The sequence below is a fragment of the Nicotiana tabacum genome, chromosome 19 (assembly GCF_000715075.1).
Source record: "Nicotiana tabacum cultivar K326 chromosome 19, ASM71507v2, whole genome shotgun sequence".
NCBI classification, from domain to species: Eukaryota; Viridiplantae; Streptophyta; class Magnoliopsida; order Solanales; family Solanaceae; genus Nicotiana; species Nicotiana tabacum.
Window position 1 is genome coordinate 66,331,068 of NC_134098.1, and position 26,625 is coordinate 66,357,692.

Sequence of the window (26,625 nt, forward strand, 5' to 3'; positions counted from 1 at the left end):
CACAATTTTATTAGTTTCGGGAATATAATTCAATATTTTCGGACTAAAATAAAAGCTAAAAGGTGCTAATAAGTAATTAAAATCCCCACTTATCAGGCCGCAGAGGAGAAATTGAAGCTTCAGGGACTTTTGGCATAAGTGTGGTCCGCAGACTAAAATGTGCGGTCGCATATGATCCACAAAATAAGTTTGCACTGACAAGTCAAAAAGATTAGAGAATGCGCAATTTAACAAGTCTGAATCATCCTCAAATGCAGCCCGCGTGAATTCAAGTGCACTCACAGAAGCTGAAGTGCGCAAAACTACTCCAACTGAAAGCGGCCACAAGTTTAATCTAGCAAAGTGCGGACCGCAAAAGTTAAAGTGAGACCGCAGAACTCTCTGAATGGTATTTTTGTCAGAAATTTTTGAGCACTATAAATAGGCGTGAAATAATTTTTAGGGCATCTTTTTGTATTGTAGCAGCAACTAATAGTTATTCTTAGCCATTTGGGGGAACTTTAAGCTACGATTAGAGAGGATCAATTACTTTTTCATTTTATTTTAGATCTATGTCTTTAATTTCTTCTTCTTTTCATCTTTCTATGTTCATTGCCATGAGTAACTAGATTTTTATCTAGGGTTGTTATCTAACCCTAGTATATAAAACTTATGGGTGTTTAACATTCATGCTTGTTATTAATTGGGTTAATGTAATTTAGCCTTGTTTATGCTTTAAAGTAAGAACTAATGGTTGTAAACATTGATTCATGCCTATTTGACTTTATTCTTACTTGAGAAAGAAGGATTTAGTCTAGAAAAACTTGGCTAATAAGAAACTGAACTAGTTAAAGTATTGATTAGTTTAATTAAAGGATTTGAACTATAGATAGGGATAATCCAACTTGGACTCATTTTAAATTATTTTTATTGCTATCCATTTGACTTGAGAGATCCAGTGTGGGCGTAATCACTCTTTAACATAGAGGTATTGGGTGAGTACTTGTGTATTGAGAGTCAAAACAAACTCCGATCTATCAAGAAAGCATAGATTACTCTACCCATTAGGTTTACACCTACGTTAAGGTTACAACCCTAGGCTTTTCTCTATTTTACAAAACCTCAAAACTATTTCAGTTATTACTTGTTCGTTAGGTAGTCAAATTCCTTAGTAGTTTAATTTAACAAATTTGATACCACCCTTTTGTTTGGAAGATAAATCTAGTTATTTCGAGTTTCTCTCTTGAGTATTTACCTCAACACCCATTCAAATCTCCTTATGGATTCGACCCCGACTCGCGTTGGTTCTATTATTGTAACTACTATTTCATATTTCCTTAATTGGGGTGTGAATTAGACATGATCAGTCAGCATCTCCTATTCTCGAATCTTGGAACTACACTCGTAAGCTTTCTTAATATCCTTCTTTTACTGTGTTAGTGGAATTTTCCCTCTTTACTAAACTTTTGTTTCCCTTATTTCAGCCACTCGTTGGGTTCCTTCAGCTCTTGAGGACCTAATTCAAACAATTTAGATACTTTTACATCGAACTCCCGTAAGTAGAAGGCAATTTCAATTAAGTTCAACTGGAAGGCCAAGAACTAGGGGTATACAAACCGAACCGGAAAATCGCACCAAACCGAAAAGTCAAACCAAACAGATTTAAAATCCCGTTTAGGTTTGGTTTGATTTTATTTGGTATTGAGTAAAAAAATCTGAACCAAACCGACATATAAATATATAATTTTAAGTCTTTTTGAAGAATTTTCTTTAAAAAATGTCTAGAAATATTTGTGATTCTCTTATGGGAAGTAATATTTAGTAAAATATAAAGTGCTCCATATTTATTAACTTTAAATAAGGGGTTGCATGATCGATTTCTTATCAAGTGTTAGTGAAATGAATTTTTATATTCATATGTCAAGATCTATTAAATTGTTATATTTTTTCCGAATTTAAAATGGTAATTCAATAATTTAAAATTAAATAGAACATATCATTATATAGGTTATATTTATTTTTATGTTTATTTATTAAATTTGACTAACCTTGAAAGTGCGTAAAATTATTGTCAGGCAACTAAAAAATAATTATCATGTGTTACTAAGAAAACTCTTCCATAAGAATATTTTAATAGAACATATATTTGTCAATTTTTTTAATATTTACTAAACATATATTTACTTATCAAAAATTTAAATAAGTAAGAGTGAAATAATATTCATATAACAAAAAAAAAAGCTGAAAAATCCGAAACATCCGACAAAACTGAACCAATCCAAACCGATATAGTTGGTTTGGTTTATTTTTGATAAAAACCGAACCAATCCGGTCCATGTACACCCTTACCAAGAACCATGGTGAGAAAAAAATTTCTTTTTCCTTTCTTAACTTTTGACTCTATGCAATAATTTTTTAACTTCTTTCAACAACGTGTAGGCCTTCTGAAAGATTCTTCTATCTGTCCCACCGTCGTGGTTTTACATGACCCGAAGATGGTCCACTAAAGGATTCAAGAAGCCCTTGAATGGAAAAGGGCTTGTGATGCCACTCTTGTTTCCGGTGCAGGCATATTTTCCCTGAGTCCCCAGCACAAGGGAAAAAAATCGAAAAGAAAGCATACCTCGAAGGCTGAAGCTAAGGAGAAGCCTCCAGTCATAGAAGAGATCCCGAAAGTACCGGCCACAGTGGTATTTGACGAAGATGAAATCGAGAACAATGATGAAGCGGAGGACATAGAAATACTTTTTACGGAGTTCGACTTGGTCGAGAATGCTAAATCCCGCTTCTGGGCTCCAGTTGTTGCCTCCGGTTAGAAGGGTTCCGCTTCTGATGCTCCTCCAACTTCTATTCCATCACTAGCTCATGCACCATCATTTTCTACCTCGTTGTTGGTTTCAACCGAACAATAGGAAGATGTGTGTTCCCCTCGATCACCCGATCAAAAGAACATAGAAAATGCCTTCCCGACATCCATCTGAACCCTAACGGTAAACACAGTGTTACCTTTTCGGATTCGGATAATTCCAATTCGGTGGGAGTAGCCAACTACTTAAAGCCTTTGGCTTCGGATAAGGATCGGAGAAAAATGGACGGTCTCTCTGCAGAATGTTTAATCAACAACAACATGCATCTTGTTGCTCAAGTATCATCTCATTATTCTCTTTTTCCTTTTCACTTGCTGACCAACATCTTTGGCAACTCTAATCTTCGAATTTACATTCTAACCTCCTCGCCTCCGAGGGCTTACAGAAGATGATCCAGGATAAACAAGCACTTGCTGCTGAATGGGATCAAATAGGTGTTGAACGAGATCAACTTGTTGAGCATCTCCCGACTTTAGAGGCAAGACTTGCTCAGATGGGTGAACTCGAAGCCTAGTTGGAGCAAAATGAGCAAGAAAAAATGGCTCGTAGCCAAGAGGCTACTTAGTTGTATGCTGAGCTTGCTGAGTTGAAGGTCAAGTGAGATGAGTTGCAAGATGTTGTGACTTTGATAATCGAACGCGAGTCTACTTCCATGAAAAGAATCAACAACCTGGAAACAAACTTACGTTCCAAAGCCGAGAAAGCTTCTGCGGCCGAGGAGAAGAGGGCAAGAATGGAGGGAATGCTCAAAAGGGTCATAAAGCAAAATCGCGAACATGCAAAGACCAGTACTAACCTTTTTCGGACCTATAATATCTTGAAGGGTGATAACAAGCAATTATAGTCGAAAATTCAAAGGCTCCAAGCCAAACTCCGAGATCAAGAGAATTCTTTCTTGCTTGAAAAAACTCATGCAGTTATCACATAAGGAGAAAAACTTTGGAGGATGCCAAAGAAGGCATTTTAAATATAGATGATGTCACAACCCAAAATCCAACTAGTCGCAATGGCACCTAACCAACTCGCTAGGTAAGCTAATTAACAACCAAATCAATTCCAATGAAATTTGATGAGACAATAACGATGAAATAACTGAGCTTTTGTACAAAATTCCAAGGATTGGTAGTACAAATCATAAGCTTCTAAAAGTTAGAATTTACAAAGCTGGTATGAAATAAAGTACATCATCTATTTGAAATATACATGAACAAATTAAAATTCTAAAGCTACCAAGATCAAGAGGCAGCTATAACCGGAACGCAGGTACATCTTCAAATCCATCTCCCGCCACACACAACAACATCAGCATCTAACATATGCACGCAAGGTACAGAAGTGTAGTATGAGTACAATTGACCCCATGTACTCAATAAGTAACAAACCTAACCTTAGGCTGAAAGTAGTGATGAGTTGGAACAAAGGCCGGAGTCTAACACCTATAGCCAACAAGAGTTCATAAAAACATAATTAAAGTGATAAAAGAAGTAACTCAGAGATATAATGCTCAGCTCGTTCACAGTTCCGGAAAATAGGCATGCTTTTTAAGTTTATCAGTGGAAACCCAAATCTTTTACCGAAATTACCAAAATATGAGTGAGTTTGTAAAACTGTGATTTATTTATTTTTTTCAAATCTTTCAACAGGTAAATATTTCATTTTCATGACGAAAATACATCTCTATGCCTACATGTCAATGTGCATGTAAAGTCATCAATCTCTCCAGTCTCTCGGGCTCACAAACTCATGAAAATCAGCCGAAAATGATGGTATGATTATCAATAAATAGCAACAAAGACTGAGATATGATATGCAAATGAACGAGTATGACTGAGTATGTAACTGCAATTTAAGCAAATAACTCACAACAGATATGACCTCAGTGGGTCCCGACAGAATAAACATATAGCCTAAACATGATTTCTAACATGGATCACAGCTCAATTACTCTAGCACGTAGAGATTTCATGAATAAAACAAGATTAGGTGACTACACAGTACTACGGAATCAATCGAGCCATAACTCACACGGTGCACGCCCACACGCCCGTCACCTAGCATGTGCGTCACCTCAACACCAAACACATCACGTATATTCAAGGGTCCATACCCTCAACACCAAATTTAGAAGTGTTACTTACCTCGAAAAAGCCAAATCCAATACCGAGAGAGCCAAGTGTTACTCCAAAAATGCCATCCAGTGCGTACCGACCTCCGAACTGCTCGGAACTAGCGAAAAGCAACTCAAATACATCTAATAATGCCTAAGGAAATAATTCCAAATGATAAAGGTCAGATCTTTAATCAAAATCCGAAAGTCAACCAAAAGTCAAACTCGGGCATGCACCTCGGAACCCGACAAAACTCATAAAATCCGATAACCCATTCAATTACGAGTCCAACCATACAAATTTCACTCAAATCCGACTCTGAATCGATGTTCAAAACTCAAAATTTCACTCTATGAAACTTTAGACAAAATCTCCCAATTTTCCTTTTGAATTCATCCACTAAATGTCAAAAACGAGAATACATTGATGAAATGTAATCAAAACCGAGATAAGAATGCTTACCCCAATTCGTGTGGTGAAATTCCTCTTCAAAGTCGCCTAAAACCGAGCTCCAAGTCCCAAAAATGTGAAAAGAAAACGACCAAGTCTCAAAATATAGTTTTGCCCAAGCTTCATCGCATATGCGATCATATCGTCGCATCTGCGACCCCCGCTTCTGCGGTACAAATTTTGCTTCTGCGAAGAATCTCTGAACCCAGCAGTCATCACTTCTGCGATCTATTTTCCGCTTCTACGACTGCGCTTCTGCGCATATCGAACCGCATCTGCGGTCGCGCAGATGCGCCCATGCACCCGCACCTGCGACCTTCACGACCAATATTTCGCATATGCGGCTACACCAGAACTAGCAGCCTCAGCAAAGTGCAACATGCGACAAACTAATCTGAACCTCGTCTGAAACTCATCCGAGCCCCTCGGGACCCCGTCCAAATATACCAACAAGTCCCATAACATAACACGGACCTACTCGAGGCCTCAAATAACGCATAATAACATCGAAACGATGAATCGCACCTCAAATCGAACTGAATGAACTTTTGAACTTTCAACTTCCAAAACTCGCGCCGAAACATATCAAATCCACCCTGAATGAGCTCAAATTTTGCACACAAGTCCCAAATGAAATAATGAAGCTATTCAAATTTCGGAACCGCGATCCGAACCTGATATCATCAAAGTCAACTCCCGGTCAAACTTATGAACTATTCAAACCTTCAAATTTCCAACTTTCGCCAATTATCGCCGAAACCTTCTAGAAATATCCAAATGCAAAACCGGGCATACGCCCGAGTCTAAAATCACCATCTGGACCTAACGGAACCATCAGAACTCCAATCCAAGGTCAAATACGAAAAAGTCAAACTTGGTCAGCTCTTCCAACTTTAAAGCTCCAATCATGAAATTCATTCTTCCAAATCAATTCTAAATAACCTGAAAACCAAAGTCGACTATTCACACAAGTCATAATACATCATACGATGCTTCTCAAGACTTCAAATAGCTAAACGGAATGCAAATGCTCAAAACGACCGGTCGGGTCGTTAAAGATGACTGTATCGTTGAAGCCCTTGACTTGGAGACAACTGCCTTCGAGAACATTCCTGACTAGCCTACTGCTTCAAACTCCTCAAGCACTTGCTCTGACTTCTCAGAGATCGAGGAAGAAAATGAAGTTGACGATGAAGATAAGGGCGAAGGTGTTGAACCCGATGCTGAGTAACCTTCATCTCCGAAAGATGCATCAGAGACTTCTCATCCTCCGGACTATGTTGATAAAGCAAACTAATGTATTATTTTTTTTTTCTCTATTGGGTTCGATATTTTTGAAATAAAAGACACATTTTTTACGTAAAATTTGTGCAAAAGATATCTTTTTTATTTTTTCATTGATGAAGTTCGAAAATTTTTACATCTGATTAACTTTAATACCGGGTATTCATACTTCTACTTTTTACCCTTTAATTATGAGGGTTTCATAAGAGAGGGCCGTTATATTTGTGGTTCTCTCGAATAGGGCACTGTTTTTATATAAATACAACTTGGAGCAATCATAATATAAATCTATATTATACTTTCACATTTTCACTTACACAATCATACAAGAATGTTATTAACAACAAAACAGAGAACATATTCCAACCAAACATTTCCATAATTAATAGGAGCATATATCACGTTGTCATGAGAGGAAGCCAGGCTGGCTAATTCAAAGCCAGTATGCATGTCTGACGACAAATGTTCAAGTCAACCACTCAAATATTTTTTCAATGGAGTTACATAATACAATATGCGAAGTCCATAGGTTAATTTTCAACAAAGAATTAGCATGAGAATTAGTATAATATAAAAACTATTTGGAGACCAAAGTGAGGGATCATCATTGACAATCAACTGGGGTCATGGAGCTGGCCTATCATGAAGGTTAAAGCTAGCTTTGACAAAGCAATATATAATGAACATCTATACATATGACAAACTTAAATGTAGGACAATTTTGACATAAGAAAATTAGATTATATATTTACCAAATTAGGATAATTTGGAACCAAGTTTTCTTCATCTAAATTGACATTAGTAAATTTTGCGAATAGATAATGATTATATCAATTCGATGACATTGTCATCATAGAGGTAGAAAATTCCAAGGGAAGATTGGAATTAGCTGGAACAAGAATATCCCATCCCCGATCAAAGCAAGCCACCATTTTCCTCTATTAACACACTTTAACAATTTTACTTAATTTAATTTATTTTGCACTTTATTTTTCTACAATTCACAACTGACAAATCGTTAAACCTATCAGAATGAACTTGAGGTTAGTTATACTTTAAGATTTTTATTGGTTTCCTACCATTTTTCTCTAATCTTTTGGTTTTGCATATTTTTACGTTGCTTTTACTTTATCGGACGTTGTGAACATTTTTCTCTTTAATTGTCGAATTTTAGCATCCACAATTAGAAATCGTTTGGTTCGTAAACAAAGTTATGTCGGAATCATAATATAGGAATTGTAATCAACGAGGCAAGATTATACTTGGAATTAAATCTCGATAACCATATTAAATTTATACGCAATTTTAAGAATACGTGATTTAACTTGATATAAAATGAGAAATCGGATTAAAATTGAAATTAATGGTAAAAGGTAAATACAAACCACACAAGTTAAGCAGTTTTAGCCTTGAAGGTTGATCGCTCTTGAGCCAAAAAAATATTGCAATCGGTGCCGGAACAGAGTGATGAGATAATAATAATTAGAAAGAACAATATATTGCTTTAGAATGCCAGTTACAATCTGCTTTACAAAAAATCAGACCCATTTTATATAGTAGAGGAGTCCTACTTTAGGTACAACTCTATATAAGGTAAAAAAATCTCATGATTTGCTAATTAATCGATTTCATTGATACGTGCCGAGATTTCTGCAGTGATGTACGACCGGTTACGGATATTTCGGCCTTCCGTTATTTTGGTTCGATGATGTTCTCTCGAGTTAATTCGGAGCCAGAGTTAGTTCCAAGGTCACGGGCTCGATAATCTTGAAGGCACATGTTCTAACCTCGTACCTAAGCTCGATGAAACCCAGGGTCGATCTTCAATCCATTATGTTTCCTCCTCGATCTGTTATGCAATAGATGAGCTCGGTTTCTAACATATACAGATAGTCCCCTCATTTTTTGGAGAGTAAACGACGAGAAATGATATGAGCCCTCGATCCTTGTCCCGATATTTTTACGCCGAAAACGATAAAATGAGTGAAACGTCTCGTTAGTCACATCTTAATGGCATTAAATGTTCGTCAGTTGCAGGTCGGCCACTGCAGGTTTTGAACCGCCGTTTGCAAACTATAAATACTTCCTCCTTCCATTCATTAGAGCTTTTACATTCATACTTTTGCTCTTATGCTTTAAGAAAACTTTATCACTCTCATCTTTTGGTTTTCTGGCTTAGGTTTAAAACCTTTTCTCTTCTGGTTTTCTGAAAGTTTTTATAAGTTATCCACCAATTACACCTCCTCTTTCATCAGCATCTTCTTTTTTCCTCTATTTAGAAGCAATGGCAAAGACTTCAAAATCCGTTCCTCAAAAAGAAAACCCTTCTTCTTCGAGATCGATTGAGAACATTTTGTCTGTTGCCACCGAGGAGCCGACACCAGAACCCCCTCTAAATATGTTCGTCCTTGCAGGGTGTCCAACCGGAGCCGATTTTAAGGTTGAGAAAACCTTCTCGGTACCTAGTTGGTGTGAGCCGGTCTCGAGATACATATGTTCGATCTCCGACAGTATCCTCGAGAAGGTCAAGGATGACTGCAACTGGGTCGATAAGCTCGTAGTGGTCCCTACCCCCGAGGAATTTATCACCACCCACGTGGAGGTTTTTTTTTAAGTTTTTACACTTACCCTTTCACGCTGGGTCCTCTAGATCCAGTTATTATAGCCTTTTGCAAAAGGTACGAAGTGACTCTCGGGCAGATTCATCCTTCGTTTTGGAGGATTGTAATTTCTCTTCGCTTCTTTGTGAGCAAACTCGAGGGGTGTCCCTTTAACCTCGACCACCTTATGTGCCTGTATAGTCCCCGACTCTATCGAGGGGGGCTAATAAAACTTGCCCGTCGGGCCAGCAAGGCCCCATTCTCGAGCATCGACGAGGATTGGGACCGAGGTAGTTTGGGCCGATTCGTTCGAGTGAAGACCTCGGACTTAATCCTGGCCGTGGACATGCCATTTCCAGAGAAATGGAACATGAAGCATAAGTACAACTTTGCCTTTAATGTTCTATTCATTATTTTTCTTTTGCCCTTCTTCTTATCAACTCCTTGTGATGCAGCTGTTGCTCAGATGTTGGATGTAGTACCTCGACTCAAGGAGTGGGTCGAGGGTATCGTGTCGCAAAAGCCCTACTCCGAGCGCGCGTGGTGCGAACTTTCGAAGGGTCGATGGGAGACCCGTTCTCATGGTGAGATTTTTTTCTTTAAGTTACATTCGACCTAATTTTTACGCCATCGATTTCTAACTTGTTTTACTTTCCCATTGTAGGTTTATGAAAAGATGTTGAGATGAGGCCTCCGTCTGGTGATGATGACATATTCACCGAGCCCCCTGCTTCGAAGTAGGATAAAGAGAAGAAAAGAAGAAAAGCTTCGAGTTCTTCGGACCCCGAAAAGAAGAAATTGAGGAGGCAACTGGTGCGAAAATCTAAATAAAATACCAGCGCCCGAGAACTCCCATCGGACTCGCTCAATCAGTTGAGGGATGAGTTCGAAGAAGAATAAGAAGACTCTGAATTGATGACCCACGTGAGGAGCGGTACCGAGCTACCTCAAACCAAGGAGGCCGATGGAGAGGCAGTGGCCGATGCCTCCGAACTTGGGACGGTCAAGCCCGTTTTGCCCCGAGCTAAGGAGGTCGACAGAGAGACCGTGGCCGGTGCTTCTCAGGCAGAAGATAATGTACTGAAGGACGTCCTTGGGGTGATAGATCTCTTCATATTGCCTTCATTTACTGATTCTATGATAAACGAGGCTCAGACGTTGAAAGGATGCCCAAGTGAGGGGCCTCAAGGGGCGGCAGATTTCTTCAATAACTTCTTCGACGGTATGGATTCTACCGCTTCAAAAGATGTTACTGGGTTAGGTGACTTACCGGTACCAAAGAAGATGACGTCTTCGGGAACCAGCAGATCTTCTTTAAGTCCGAGATTGGTTAACCGGTTCCCATCCCCGAGTGCAGATCCTGACCGGAAGTGGTCAATCATCATATCCGTACCGGAGGATGCTCAGGTTCTCTCCGGCCCATGGGGTTGCCAGCTATCTTCGATGCCTGGTGATCGAAGAGGATCAGGCCAAAATGGACGCGGTGGAGGCCCCCTATTTTTTCAACGAAGCTCAACAGGCATTGAATCAGGTAACTTCGAAAGCCTTTCTATTATGTACTTAGATTAAGTTGCGAACAATTATAACATCTTTGTTTTTGCAGGCCTCGGTGCTTCATCATGAAACTTTTCTACGATATCGGGAGGAGTGAAACCAACACGAGGCCGAGGCTCGGGGGCTCACTAAGAAGAGGGATGTTTACAAGATCCTCAGTGAGAAGCACCATGCCGAGTTATAAGTGGCTCGAAGGAGCATGCTGACATGGCCGAGCAGAAAAGACGAGTATTTGAGCTTAGTGACGACGATTCAAACATAGTGGCTAACGACCCGAACCTGCAGGTTCAAAAGAGACTTGACCGGATTGAGCAGCTCTAGGCGGAAGTGGATACGGTGAAAGCTGAGGCCGAAGAATGTAAGAAAAATATGGATCGAGTGGTCTTGGAAAAGGAGACTGCCCGAGAACAACTGGCTTTGACTAAGGTCCAGCTCCGGGCTGCAAAAGAAAAGGCCTTGGTACATGCCAAAAAGATCGAAGAGCTCCAGTCTCAACTGAGCTCAGCGGTCTCCGGCCAATAAAATCTAGCCAAGGAACTTGAGGTGGCCAAGTTGTAGGTTGTTATGGTTAAGGACGAGGCTGATGAGTGGGTGGACCAGCATAAGGCCGATGCCGAGGCGGATCAGGACCAAGTGAGAAACTTGGTGGAGCATATGAAGTGGAAATCCCGAAGGGAGGCCCTCGAGGGAGTTCGAGCTTAGGATTTTGACCTGCTGGCTGAGATCGATAAAGCCAAGGTATCCGAAGCCCAGGCCAGGAAGCTGGCTTACCCCGAGGAGGAGGATTCCGAGGAATCTGAAGATGCCTTTGGTTTTTTTTTTTTGTTGAGGCCATGTTTGGCCCTTGTAAAACGTTTCATCGGACAGTTCGGCCCTGGTAAAAGAAATTTTTTATTATGAATATAAGGCTTTTTCCTTCAACAGCTTTCAAATTTTCTCTTTGCCTTGTTTATTTTTACTTGCGAAGATCTACATGCCTTGGCATAAAAAGTTGGTTTTTGTTTAGAGACTCAAAGAAACCTTGCCTTCAACTATTTCGTTTTAAGGCATCGTGGGGGTTCGGTGTGACCAAAAGTTTTCTTTCCCCAAAGTACTTAGACTTTTAGTCACAATCTGTCAAGGATAGCCTTTGGAACCGGTTAAGAAAATTTTAAGGCCTTGTTATTTTTATGATGGACTTCGGACGTCTTCGAGCCGAGTTTATATGGACGTAGCCTTTATAGTTCGGCTGTTGTCCCATGTTAATATCATTATCCCGAGTTATCCGAGTTTGCCTAAGATGGCAGTCCCCGAGTGGGGGTGGCCTTAGCCTATAATATTTGGGGGTTGCCTAATAGTTCTTATACCCCCGAGGTCTAATTGCTTGGACCGTCCGAGTTTGTTTCCAGACGGCAGTCCCCGAGTGAGAGAGTGGTTATTCGAACTCAGGTTAAGGTGGCCCTTGGGCTTGTTTCCTTTAGGGGATCGGAAGCAGGGAATTCCTTAAGAAATATATAGGAAAAAATTTTAAAACACAAGATGTTTGCAAGGAAGAGACTTCTCTTTATTCTTGTGCATAATAGTGACGTATGTGTACATTTTTTGTGTCAGGGTTCGAGCAATCTATGCGGGAACTGTTCATTTGACTGTTTGCCCTTACATTAAATCCTATCGATCGAGACCCTTCAATCCTGAAGTCTCTTTCCATGCTAAAGACGATATCGGAGGGAAATGCCCCTAGTGTTTGAGGTTGATCGAAGAGAGACCTCGAATACTATTTTGATCAGCGTCACTGGTTCGCTGCCGGCCTTCGATTCTAAGTTAGAATGATTTACTTGCTGCCTCATTAAAAACCTTGCCGAAAAACCCATTTAGGACAAAATTGATTTAAGGGAAAAAAGTGCAACGCGTGCTTTCAGACCTAAAAACTCGTACTTTTCCTTGTCGATCACCTGCAAGAGATACTCCAAATTTAAGTAAAAGGAAATGGATGGGGTCGTACCTTAGCAGTAATATCATTTCAGGTGAGCTACATTCCAGTTGTTCGGTAGTTACTCGTCGTTCATTGTTCCGAGCTTGTAGGATCCTTTTCCGGTGATCTTGATAATTTGGTACGGTCCTTCCCAATTCGGCCCCAATTTCCCTTCGCTCGGGCTTCGTGTGCTTAGCGTGACCTTTATTAGTACCAAGTCCCCGGTATTGAAGTGTCTAAGGTTGGCCCTTTGATTATAATATCTTTCGATATGCTGTTTTGGGCGGCCAACCGGACAAGGGCGGCCTCGCGCCTTTCATCTAATAGCTCTAGGTTCATACTCATAGCTTCGTCATTTGATTCCTTTGTCGCATATTGGAATCTGATACTCGGTTACCGACCTCAGCCGGTGTCAAAGCTTCGGTGCCATAAACCAAAGAAAATAGGGTAGCCTCGGTACTGGACTTCGAGGTTGTACGGTACGCTCACAGGACTTCGGGTAATATTTCTTTCCATCTTCCTTTGGCGTCGGTTAACCTCTTTTTAAGGTTTTAGAGTATGGTTTTGTTGGTATATTTATCTTGTCCATTCCCACTAGGATGATAGTGTGTCGATAGGATCCTTTTGATCTTGTGATCTTCAAGGAATTTGGTTACTTTGCTTCCGATGAATTGTTTCACATTATCGCATACGATCTCGGCTGGCATTCCGAATCGGCATATGATGTGATCCCAAATGAAGTTGATGACCTCATTTTCCCTGACCTTCTCATATGCCTAGGCTTCTACCACTTAGAAAAATAATCAATCATAAACAATATAAATTGAGCCTTACCTGGTGCCCACAGAAAGGGGACAACGATGTCCATTCCCCACTTCATGAACGGCCATGGTGATAAAACCGAGTGGAGCAGCTCCCCGGGTTGATGGATCATCGGAGCGTGTCTTTGGCATTCATCATATTTTTGAATGAACTCCTTTGCGTCTTTTTCCATGTTGATCTAGTAATAACCGGCTCTGATTATTTTTCGAACCAGTGATTCAGCGCCCGAATGATTTCCACAGGTACCTTCGTGGATTTCCCTCAAAACATACTCAGTATCTCCCGGCCCTAGACATATTGCAAGTGGGCCATCAAATGTTCTTCTGAACAAGGTTCCGTTTTGGACAGGCTAAATTGGGTCACTTTTGTACGTAGGGCCCTCGACTCTTTTGGATCCGAAGGTAGTTTACCGGACCTGAGATATTCCACATATTTATTCCTCCAGTCCCAAGTTAGGCTCGTTGAGTTGATCTTAGTGTGGCCTTCTTCCACCACCGATCTCATAAGTTGTACGACTTCTCTCGAGTTGAACTCGTCATCCTCGACTGACGACCCCAAGTTAGCGAGGGCATCAGCCTCGCTGTTTTGATCCCGAGGTTCATGTTGCAGAGTCCATTCTTTGAACCGATGTAATGTCACATGTAACTTGTCCAAGTATCTTTGCATTCGTTCTTCTCTGACCTCGAATGTTTCTTTAACTTAGTTTACTACAAGGAGGGAGTCGCACTTGGCTTCGATCACCTCTGCCACCAAGCTTTTGGCTAGTTCAAGGCCTGCAATCATGGCCTCATATTCTGCCTCGTTGTTACTCAATTTCACAGTCTTAATAGTTTATCTAATTATATTACTTGTTGGTGGCTTTAGTACGATGCCAAGTCTGGACCCTTTTGCGTTTGAGGTGCCATCCATAAAGAGGGTCCAGATTCCCGAGGAAGTTCCTGAGTTAATCAAAAACTCTCTTTTGAACTCGGGTATTAGGGCCGGCGTAAAATCGGCCACAAAATCTGCCAAAATTTGAGACTTAATGGCGGTTCGAGGTCGATACTCAATATCGTAGCCACTCATCTCTACGGCCTATTTGGCCAATCGGCCCGAGAGTTCAGGCTTATGCATAATGTTCCCCAATAGGTAAGTAGTTACGACACATATGGGGTGACATTGGAAGTACGGTTTTAGCTTCCTAGAGGCGTTTAACAAAGCGAGCGCCAATTTTTTCAGGTAAAGGTACCTAGTTTCGGCTCACCTAAGGTTCTACTAACATAGTAAATTGGAAATTGCATACCTTGCTCTTCCCGAACTGGGACTCCACATACCGCTATCCCCGAGACCGCCAAGTACAAGTACAGTTATTCGTCCGCCTTTGGTGTGTAAAGTAGGGGCGGGCTCGATAAATACCTTTTGAGTTCGTCCAAGGCTGTTGGTATTCCGGGGTCCACAAAAAGTTGTTGTTCTTCTTCAACAGTGTGAAGAATCGATGGCTTTTGTCGGACGACCTCGAAATAAATCGCCCAGGGCGGTTATTCGCCCGGCTAACCTTTGCATGACCTTTACATTATCCACGACATTGATATCTTCGATGGTTTTGATCTTATCAGGATTGATCTCGATTCCCCGATTGGATACCATGAATCCGAGGAACTTACCCGACCCCACTCCAAATGCACATTTATCTGGGTTCAACTTCATGTTGTACTGCTTCAGTATGCTGAAGGTTTCCTGCAAATGTCTTAAATGGTCCTATGCTTGCAGGGACTTAAATAACATATCGTCAATGTAAACCTCCATCGATTTTCCTATTTGTTCCTCTAACATCCGATTTACTAAGCCTTGGTATGTGGCACCAGCATTTCTTAATTCCAAACGGCATTACGTTATAACAATATGTGCCATATTTAGTGATGAAGGAAGTTTTTTCATGTGTGCCATATTTAGTGATGAAGGAAGTTTTTTTATGATCACCCGAGTCCATCCGTATTTGGTTGTACCCGGAATAGGCGTCGAGAAAACTGAGGGTCTCGTGACCGGCCGTGGCATCGATCATACAATCGATGTTGGTCAAAGAAAAAGAGTCTTTGGGGCATGCTTTATTCAAATCTTTATAGTCTAGACAAATTTTTAGTTTATTCCCATTTTTAGGGACTACCACTATGTTTGCTATCCAATCCGGGTATTTGACCTCCCGAATAGACCATATTTTAAGAAGTTTAGATACCTCATCCTTGATGAAAGCATGCTTGATCTCGGACTGGGGTCTCCTCTTTTGTTTAACCGGATGAAACTTTGGGTCCAGGCTCAGCTTGTGAGTGGTTATCTCTGGTGGGATACCTATCATATCGAGGTGGGACTAAGCGAAACAATCTTCGTTAGTTATAAGAAATTGAATGAGCTTTTTCCCTGAGCTCGGAGCTGAGCCCCGTGCCCAGGTATACCTTTCGATCGGGAATGTTTTCTCACAATATGAATTGTTCCAGTTCCTCGACCATCGATTTAGTGGCATCGAAATCATCGTGGACTATAAAAGATCTGGGAACCCCTTAATCATCATCCTCGACTTCCTCTTGTTTTTCCAAATCTGTCGAAGATGGTATCAGTGATTACTATTTTGCCCCATTTTGACCACCTGGTTTGGGCCTTTCGATGTTGAAACTGTAGATGCTGGTGTCACTTCTTCAATAGCAAACATTTCTTTTATAGCCGGTTGTTTCTCGTAGACTGTTTTAACTCCGTCAGGTGTTGGGAATTTCAATGCTTGGTGCAGCGTCAAAGGCACCGCCCTCATGTTGTGGATCCATGGCCTTCCGAATAGAGCATTGAACCTCATGTCCCCTTCGATCAAATAAAATTTGGTCTACTGGATGGTCCCGTCGGTGTTTACTGGAAATGTTATTTCGCCTTTAGTGATCTCACAAGCCATGTTGAATCCATTTAGAAATTGAACTCCAGGCACGATTTGGTCTTGCAGACCGAGATGTTCCATGACCCTTGATCGAATGATGTTGGCCGAGCTACCTGGATCAATTAACACACATTTAACCCGAATTTTATTTACGAGTACAGATATTACCATTGCATCATTGTGGGGCTGCACGATCCCTTTCGCATCTTCGTCATTGAAAGATAAAGTTCCTTATCGTATGTAGTCTCGAGTTCGTTTCTCCCTAGTAATGGATACTTTAGTGTGTTTCAACATCGGCCCCTGTGGGATATCAACCCCATCGATGATCATGTTGATAACGTGTTGAGGTTCTTCTTATTCTGCCTGTTTGTTAGAATCCATGTTCCTGAAATGATTTTTGGCTCGGTCGCTCAACAATTCTCGAAGGTGCCCATTGTTGAATAGACGAGCTACTTCCTCTCTCAGCTGTCGACAATCCTCCGTTCTGTGATCGTGAGTGCCATGATATTTGCACATCTTCTTAGGATCCCTTTGGGTTGGATCGGACTATAGGGGTCTAGGCTATTTGGTATCTTTGATGCGCCTGATAACTGATATAATGGCGGCAGCATCGATATTAAAGTTGTATTCCGATAGCCTTGGTGCGTCTTTAGACATGTCAAAGCCATTTTTGGTCATAAGTCCCCGGCTGTTTTGACCTCGGTCATTTCTCCTTTCGTTTTTCATAGGGTTTCGCCCTGACCCGCTACTTCTCCGATCTCCATTATATGGTTGATACCGATCCCTATTTGGCCTCGGTTCACGATCGATCTCTCTCTTCACTCTATCGAAGGTTCTGACTTGATAAACAGACCCCGAAGAGGCCCCGAGTTGATCATCTTCGACTGTGATTTTTGACTGATACCGGTTATGCACGTCGGCCCATATAACAGTCGGATATTCTATTAAGTTCTGATTCAGCTGCTGTGAAGCCACCGAGCTTCGAATATTAAGTCCCTGAGTGAAATCTTGAACATCTCAATCATCAGCGACCGATGGCATATCCATTCGTTCCATTTGAAACCGGGACACGAACGTCCTGAGCATCTCGTTATCCTTCTGTTTGACTTTGAAAAGGTCTGATTTCCTAGTCTCGACCTTGATGGCACCTGCGTGTGCTTTTATAAAAGAATACGCAAGCATAGCAAATGAGTCAATAGAATTAGGAGGTAGGTTGTGATACCATATCATAGCTCCATTTGACAGGGTTTCCCCAAAATATTTTCAACAAAACAGACTCGATCTCATCGTCCTCCAGGTTGTTCCCTTTGATAGCACATGTATAAGAGGTTATGTGCTCGTTAGGGTCGGTAGTTCCGTTGTAATTGGGTATTTCGGGCATACAGAACTTCTTGGGGATTAGCTTCGGAGCCACGTTCGGAGGAAAAGGTTTTTGCACGAACTTCTTGGAATCCAAGCCTTTCAATAACGGAGGTGCTCCTGGGATTTGGTCTACCCTGAAATTATAGGTTTCCACCTTTTTGTCGTTAGCCTCGATCTTCTTCTCCCCTGATTATATCCGTTTTTTTAGCTCCTTAAGCATCTTTATGATCTCGGGGTTAGCCCCTGATTCGTGCTCGTTCGACCTTTCTATGACCGGTTCATCCCTGCGGGTGACTTCCCGGGGAGGATCGAGCTCAACCCTGCTTGGTGCGCGGCTTTGGTTCTGAAGATCACTCGTAGACTGATCCTGTCTCCTTCAATGTTTTGCGTGTTTCGAGTCATCGATCAGGCTCCACCACGAACGCTATTTTCGGGGTCGGAAGGCAAGTTTGCATCGAAAGCCACATGCGAATTAGCGTCAATCGGATATGCGATTGGAATTCCAGCGGGATCAGCATGTGGTATCTCGTTACCGGGCGCTATATAGTTATTTTCACCTTGGTGACCGGACTCATTGTTAACATGAAGAGGTATTGATTGAGAGTTTGACATTTTTGTATTTTAACCTGGAATCAAAGCCACTTCAAAGAGCAAGTGTAAAGCAGTGTGTGGTATGGAAATTTGTATCAAATAATTACTATTATCCTTAGCCCCACGGTGGGCGCCAAACTGTTTACCCTCAAAATCGGATAACAATTAAATTTATACACAGTTTTAAAAATATGTGATTTAACTTGATACAAAATGAGAAATCATGTTAAAATTGAAATTAATGGTAAAAGGTAAATGCAAACCACACAAGTTAAGCAATTTTGGCCTTGAAAGTTGATCGCCCTTGAGCCAAAAAATATTGCAATCGGTGCCGGAACAGAGTGATGAGATAATAATAACTAGAAAGAACAGTATATTGCTTTAGAATGCCAGTTACAATCTGTTTTACAAATAATCAGACCCCTTTTATATATTAGAGGAGTACTACTTTAGGTACAACTCTATATAAGGTAAAAAATCTCATGATTTGCTAATTAATCGGTTTCATTGATACGTGTCGAGATTTCTGTCGTGATGTCCGACCGGTTACGGATATTTCAGCCATCCGTTATTTTGGTTTGATGATGTTCTCTCGGGCTAATTCGAAGCCAGAGTTAGTTCCGGGGTCACGGGCTCGATAATCTTGAAGGCGCATGTTCTAACCTCGTACCTAAGCTCAATGAAACCCAGGGTCAATCTTCAATCCATTATGTTTCATCCCCGATTTGTCATGCAATAGATGAGCTTGGTTTCTACCATATACACATATGATCCCTTAACTATATCAGAATATTTTTAGGGGAGAAAGTCTTCTTACTATATCGACTTGCATGTGTTATGCATATAACATTTCATCAATTCACTCTGTGAGGAAGAGAACACTTGCCTCATTGATTTCCCCTAGTCTTTTATCTCGTACATTAAGATGTCCATGCAAAGTATAAGGTGTGTTTGGTATGAAGGAAAATATTTTTCATGGAAAATAATTTCCTGAAAAATATTTTCTTGGAAAATAAGTGGTTTTGTCACTTATATTCCCTTGTTTAGTTGGTGAGTGAAAAGAGATTTCTGAAAAATATTTTCTAGTGTTTGGTTAGAGAGTAGAAAATATTTTTTTAGAAAAATAATTTTTTATGATACTCTCGATCCTCACCCCTTCCCCTAAATCCCCATATTTCATGTGCCCCCCCCCCCCCAAATACCTAACGTTTGTAGGACTATTTTCTTCAAAAAATTAATTATTCTTTTAAAAATTCACTCAAACAAAAATGAACTAATGTGATCATTCACTTTTTTTTACACAAGAATAGCGTTGAAATTTGAGCTCCATAATTAAAAAGAAAATATTTTTTTTGTTAAAAGAAAGTATTCTTTCTACAACATGAAAAGAAAGTATTCATTTTGTTGAAATAAAAAAAAATAAATTTCCTACATCATGAAAAGAAAATACTCAATTGTTGAACTAAAGGAAAATAATTTTTCTACATCTTAAAAAGAAAGTACTAATTTTGTTGAAATGAAAAAGAAAGTATTTTATCTACAACATAAAAAATATTACTCTTAAAATATTTCTATTTAGAGTGGGTGGGGTAGGATAAAGGCAGTGGGGATTTGGTGGGGATGGAAAATAGGGTGAAGAAGGCTGAAAAATATTTTCTTTCTCTTGATAGGGAAATTATTTTCCTCCAATTGAAGAAAAATGAGTCCATGAGGAAAATATTTTCCAAAATATTTAAGCTAACCAAATATGAAAAAATTGAAGAAAAAAAATCAAAAAATATTTTTCTTCGTACCAAACACACACATACGCTAGTCAATCGGTATACTAAACATTAACCCTATCGTTAAAAAAAATAGATCGGCAAATACAAAAACTTATCACTAATTTATACCGAAATTATTTTATATGTGGATTATTTTTTCTCAACTTTGTTTTTCCTTAAACTTGGGTATTTTTGCCCAACTTGTTCACCAAGTAAATCCAATTAATAGCATGTTTGGCCAAGCTTCTCAAGAGGCCAGAAGTATTTTTTTTTTTTTAAAAGCACTTTTTTTCCTAACTTGAAGTGTTTGGCCAAGCTTTTTGGGGGGGAAAAGTGTTTTTGGGAAGAAGCTGAAGCAGTTTCTGAGAAGCAGAAAAAAGTAGCTTCTTCCCAAAAGCAGAAGCAGTTTTGACTTTTCTTCTTACTAAGAATACCCTTAACAAAATATACTATATACCAAAATAATTGTTAAACCTAATACTTAGGATATTAATGTATATATATTTCTTATTATTTTTAGGATAGCTTTCTAATATATAGTGACTTTAGGGGTGAATGCTTTTATATTTGTTGAATGATTTTTAATATATTTAACTTATATTAAAAAAATTAAGTACTTTTAAATTTTATTTTCATATTTTACTTAAATAAAATAAAAAAAATTAATTATTGCATGTAATAACAAATTTTTGAGATTATTTATTTACTTATAATATTAACAATTAAGTAAATATATTCATGTCCTTATTCGTAATTTGTTACTTAAAAGCAGTTTCTGAAAAGTTTGGTCAAACACAAATTATTATTCAAAAGTATTTTTCAGAGTGATTAGCCAAACACAAATTATTTTTGTCCAAAAGTATTTTTTTCAAAAGTACTTCTCAAAATAAGCTGATTTCTCCGGCTCGATCAAACACGCTATAAGTAGGTACTAGCCACTAGGTAGTATCAAGGTGAAAAGAATACAAAGAACCTAGAGGAAAGGTACACCGTACGCGGCAATGAAAAGTTCAGCACTAAGAGCTGTCACCAACCACAAGTTACAGCCCCTCTCTCTCTCTCTCTCACTACAAATACGTCTTATCCCTCCTATTCTTGTCACACACGCCCAAACCAAAACTTCTTTACACATATCTCTCTTGCTTTACACTATACAAAAACCTGACCTTTTGTAAAATCATCAAAATCTTTTTTCCTCTTTCTTCAATCTTTTCTTTCTTCTACCATAAAGAAAGAGTCAATTACACAGAAAAAAATGTGTGGTGGTGCAATTCTTGCTGATCTCATTCCCCGCCGTGACCGTCGCGCGTCATCCACTGACTTATGGCCAAATTCTGCAGATTTCTGGCCAAGTTCTTCATTTACTAAGACAATTAACTCCAGAGTGTCCACTCAAAATGTTACTGCCACCCCAAAACGAGCTCAAGTTGCTCAACCCTCTACAGGTAATTAATTAAGTAAACCTGACCTTATGCATGTTTTTTTTTTTTTGCTGATTCATTTTTAAGGTGATCACTGATGCATTTCTACAAACAGGTAATGAACAAATCCAGAAGACCAAGAAGAGGCAAAGGAAGAATCTTTACAGGGGAATCCGACAGCGTCCTTGGGGTAAATGGGCTGCTGAAATTCGTGACCCAAGAAAAGGTGTAAGGGTCTGGTTAGGTACTTTTAACACTGCAGAAGAAGCTGCTAGAGCTTATGACAAAGAAGCTCGTAAAATCAGAGGAAAAAAGGCTAAAGTTAATTTCCCTAACGAGGACGACCATTGCAATACTGCTTACGAATCCTATGATACTTCTTATAATCATGAGTCAAATAATTGTAATGGTAGCGTCTGCTCGCTCGAAAATCAAAACACTGAACCTGTAATGGAATATCCATTAGCTTGTAAAAATTCATCTGGGTCTGTTTATGAAGGAAGTAAAGAGCAAAAAGCAGAGAACGAAGTGGAGAAACTGACTGAGGAGCTGATGGCTTATGAATCATTGATGAAGTTCTATGAGATACCATATGTTGACGGCCAATCAGTGGCGGCGACGCTGAATCCAGCGGCGGAGGCCGTCGTGGGCGGTGGCTCGATGGATTTATGGAGTTTCGATGATGTCCAACAGTGCCCATAACTCAATTGTAACGAATGCTATTAATTAATGTTGTTTTTAATTGCTGCATATTTCATTTTTCGGTTTAGGAGAATTGACTTTTTGTAGTCTTGCTCAATTGTGTAAAACTGTATTTCTAGTATGGAGTAGTCTGTTTTGTTTTCTAGTTCTATATTTTTGTCCAAAGCTCGACTTTTGGCTTCTTTCATGTATTTGGTAGACTGATTTACGTGAAGAATGTACCTTGTAATCTTCAGCTGCACAAAAAAGCTTCAGAAATGGAAGATATAATTTAAGAGAATCTTATTTATTTTATTTGTCATAAAGAAATGATTAGTATTATTTCCTTGTTGTAGTACTATAATAAGAGAGGTTTTGTAATCATTTTTTTTGCCTGTCATTGGTAAATTTGGTTTAAAGTGTAATAATCTTGCGAGGAAAGATTTATTCAACTGCTTTCCTCCCTTTGACAATAAAAAAATTCGAGAACTTTGTTTCTCGAAACATCTTATAATTGTAACAATCATGGAAGTCCCTCGTGCAATTGTTCATCTCAAGTTTAATTTTATCCCCTCTTTGGCAGTCATTTATTAGAAACACCGCTAACACTTGCAAATGTATATTCTAGCTAGAAGATATAATAAAATGATTCTAGAATATTTATATGATTATGTTCGAAGAGAATGAGTAATGAATTAGAACCAACTAACTAATTAATTATATTAAAATTATACACAATTAGTCCATAAACTCCAATAGTTGAAAACACATCTTAGTCAAAACAAAGGTTTATAGAGTTGGGAAAAAAGTAGTAGCAAGGGTCAGTAAGTTTTTATATGGCAAGCGTGTGGACAACTCAGAGAAAAATTTACTAAAAAAGAAAAACGAATCGAAAATATGCACGTCGTTGCAAACTCGAATTGTCCAATATAGATAGGCAGGGGGAAAACTTGAGCGCTAACGGTTTTGACGTAAAACTAAGGGCGCACCCCGCTTTCGTAATAGAATTGTACTTGCAACTACTTGTGAATTATGATTTCTTCAAAAACGTATTACTTGTACTGCCTAACCAACTTCTTTTATTTTTTTCAAGGAACATCGCGAAAGAGATAGAATAAAGAGTTCCAGTCAGTGGTAGAGCTAGATTTTACGAACTCAATTATTTTTGTTCAAATTCAGTATTTTTTTTTGAAAAATTCCATGAACTAAAATTCAAATTTTGTAACCTTTAAATTCGAGCTCTGCCTCTGGTTAAACTCAAACTATTATACGAAAGTAAAAATCTATGACCCATTAATACTTGAGTATAAAAAAAAACAAATCAACAAATATTTTTTGTGTTTTATTATGATTAGCTCCACTTAACTGCAAATTTTGGTGCGTCTAACCAACTTCTTTCACAGCCGAAATTTCCTTTTCATTTTCATATTTTTTTTCCTTATTGATGAAAAGGAATAATAAATTCAAGTACGAGGACCGAAATATTTAATTTTTCATATGAATCAATCAATGCTTCAAAATTCATGCTATAATGGCATGGACTTTAGTTTCAATGGTCCCTCTTTGTTCTTGAGTTGAGAAGAGCAAGGGAGAAAATAAAAATAAAAGCGACAAAATGGGTTCAGAACACTTTAGTTAATTTTTAAATAACAGTACTTTAGAGTAGCTACTTGTCATTTCTACGACAAAATGGAAGAAGTGGCCAAAATAAATTTTACTTAACATACTTTTTGGGCCAGTTTTTTCTCCGTAACTAGTCTGAGTCATAAGTCAAAGCGGTTTTTACCTATCTATGCTATATTATAAATTTATTTACCTCTCTTAGAGAGGTTATTACTTAATTACATTTGCATATATAATTTATCATTTATATATAAAATAATATATTAGACTCCAATTTTACCTATTTTAGGCTTCATTCTTCTCTATTTTTCTTCTCCGTATAGATATTTTTCTCTCTGTTCCTCTTCGACTCGACTTTCGCAGATGAACATGCTCAAAACTTTGAAGAATGGTGAAGAAAAATAATTCAACTGGTTAAAAGCCATACAATACATACATGATGCACCAATACAAATGGGTTACCAAAATTTTTTTTAGATGAATAAACAAGAAATTATCAGCATGAGTGGCATTTGAAACTGAACTGAGAGTCTGAGACTAATTGACAGTGTAATTGAAACTTTAGTTGGTCGTGTATACATGATCTTAAACTCCATTGATAGCCATTAGAAAGCTTAAAAGCTTTGAATTCGAAAATCAAAAATTGCAAAATTATTATTTTTGTTTGGATTGGGTGTTATTGCAAATGATTGTGAATATCCTTTGGATTTTATATCTCAATTCTGAGAATTTGGTAAAGATTCAAGGTGATTTTGGTTGGAATTTCAGATTGAAACTAAAGAAGACACAAAATAATTGTATATACTTTGTATATCAAGTGTAGAAATAGTATATAAAATATTTACAACTTACATAATTGTATACAAGTTGTATATAAATTGTATGTAAATTATAATTTTTGACCGGATCATGTACAAAAAATTGTATTTAAGTTGTAGATAAATTATAGATACATTTTAGATTTTGACCAAATTTGTATATATTTTGTAAAAAACTTTAGTTACTTTATGTAAATATGAAAACTTAGACAAACTGGGTAAATAAGTTTAAAATCTCGTATATATACGAAAAGTCTCTAACCAAAATGGATTAAACTAGAGAAGAATTAATTCAAATAGTCGCCTACCCAACCACTTAAACTAATAATAGCCGATGGAGATATAATATATGCATAATTTATGTATTATATGTGTATAATTATGTATAATCAGTATATAATTTATATATATGGCTAAAACAAATAATGAATGTGATCGGCTCTTTGTATAAAGATCCATAAATTGGAGCCCACTGGTATAAAAGTCCATTTTCACTGGCCCGTAGTGCCTAACTTAATTGTAATTGAGTTTGAGCCTATAGAAGCCTTTTCGGAGAAGGATGAATTCTGATGGCTATATTCAGACACTTTTCAGTTGTGATGGGGTTGCACCAGGGGTCGGCTCTTAGCCCATTCTTATTTGCCATGGCGTTGGACACACTAACGCGCCACATTCAAGGGGAGGTGCCATGGTGTATGTTATTTGCGGATGATATTGTTCTGATTGACGAGACGCGAGGCGGTGTTAACATGAGACTGGAGGTTTGGAGACAGACGTTGGAGTCTAAAGGTTTTAAATTTAGTAGGACCATGGCTGAGTACATGGAGTGCAGGTTCAGTGACGGAAACGATGGTGCGGGCGTGGACATGAGGCTTGATACGCAAGTCATCCCTGAGAGAGATAGTTTCAAGTACCTTGGGTCTATTATCCAAGGAAATGGGGAGATTGATGAGGATGTTACTCATCGTATTGGAGCGCGGGTGGATGAAATAGAGACTCACATCCAGTGTTTTATATTATAAGAATGTGTCACCTAAACTTAAGGGTAAGTTTTATAGAGTGGTTGTTAGACTTGTCACTACAAGAAAATAAGGCTATGACGACATTTTAAAAATGTCGCCATAGATCACATAAATGTCACAAAATGCTTAACCGACATTTATTTTACACTTAAAATAAATATCAGAAATTTCGATGTCGGGAATTTTCCGACATTTAAATTAGTGTCGTAAAATAATTAGTGATATTTGTTTTACGACATGTTGTCAAATGTCAATAAGATGTACTCTCGACTCATCTTACTTGCGACATAAAATAGAAATATCGGAAAACATGTCTCGTCAATAGTTTTTCTATTTTTGGTTTTTATATTAAAATAATATAACGAATTTTAAAATTCTTCATGTTGAAATAATCATTTGATATTTCAGAACACCATACACCACAAAAATAAAATAAATAGCCACTTCTGCATACTCTTTTTGTAAAGAACTACAAACTGTAATTATCAAAATATTATAAGCAACGTAATAATAGATAATTGTTCTCAAACAAATGTAAATTTTCTTTATACATCTCTAAAATAAGTTAAGATCGTCTATAGTATAGGAAAATAATAATCAGGAATAGGGGCCAAGATCTTTCTCTAAACTTAGTTTCAAGCATTTTTTATCTTGCCCGTGCCGTGTTGGAGAATATTACTCAAAACCAAATCTTTCATAATAACCGACTTTCCGTCATAATACTGAAACAACATCGAAAGGGGTTCTTAATTGATTGGCTAACTAGAAGCCTTCCTCGAAACACATCGTCACCCAAGTTGTGTATCCAGTACCACAACCTAGGTCACTAATCT

General features: G+C 38.5%; 1 protein-coding gene across 1 annotated transcript; it reads left to right on the forward strand.

Moving 5' to 3' along the window:
* The first annotated feature begins 21,323 nt into the window (after positions 1 to 21,323).
* On the forward strand, positions 21,324 to 22,499 carry LOC107797403 (ethylene-responsive transcription factor ERF071). The gene is made up of 2 exons (XM_016620290.2): positions 21,324 to 21,672; positions 21,764 to 22,499. Exons 1-2 carry the CDS (start codon positions 21,483 to 21,485, stop codon positions 22,348 to 22,350), a joined length of 777 nt encoding a protein of 258 aa, XP_016475776.1. The 5' UTR covers positions 21,324 to 21,482; the 3' UTR covers positions 22,351 to 22,499.
* Positions 22,500 to 26,625: the final 4,126 nt, after the last annotated feature.

Coding starts and splice junctions, on each gene's coding strand:
- LOC107797403 (XM_016620290.2), top strand. CDS start 21,483: ATGTGTGGTGGTGCAATTCTTGCTGATCTCATTCCCCGCCGTGACCGT. Junction 21,673..21,763: donor AGTTGCTCAACCCTCTACAG/GTAATTAATTAA, acceptor TTCTACAAACAG/GTAATGAACAAATCCAGAAG.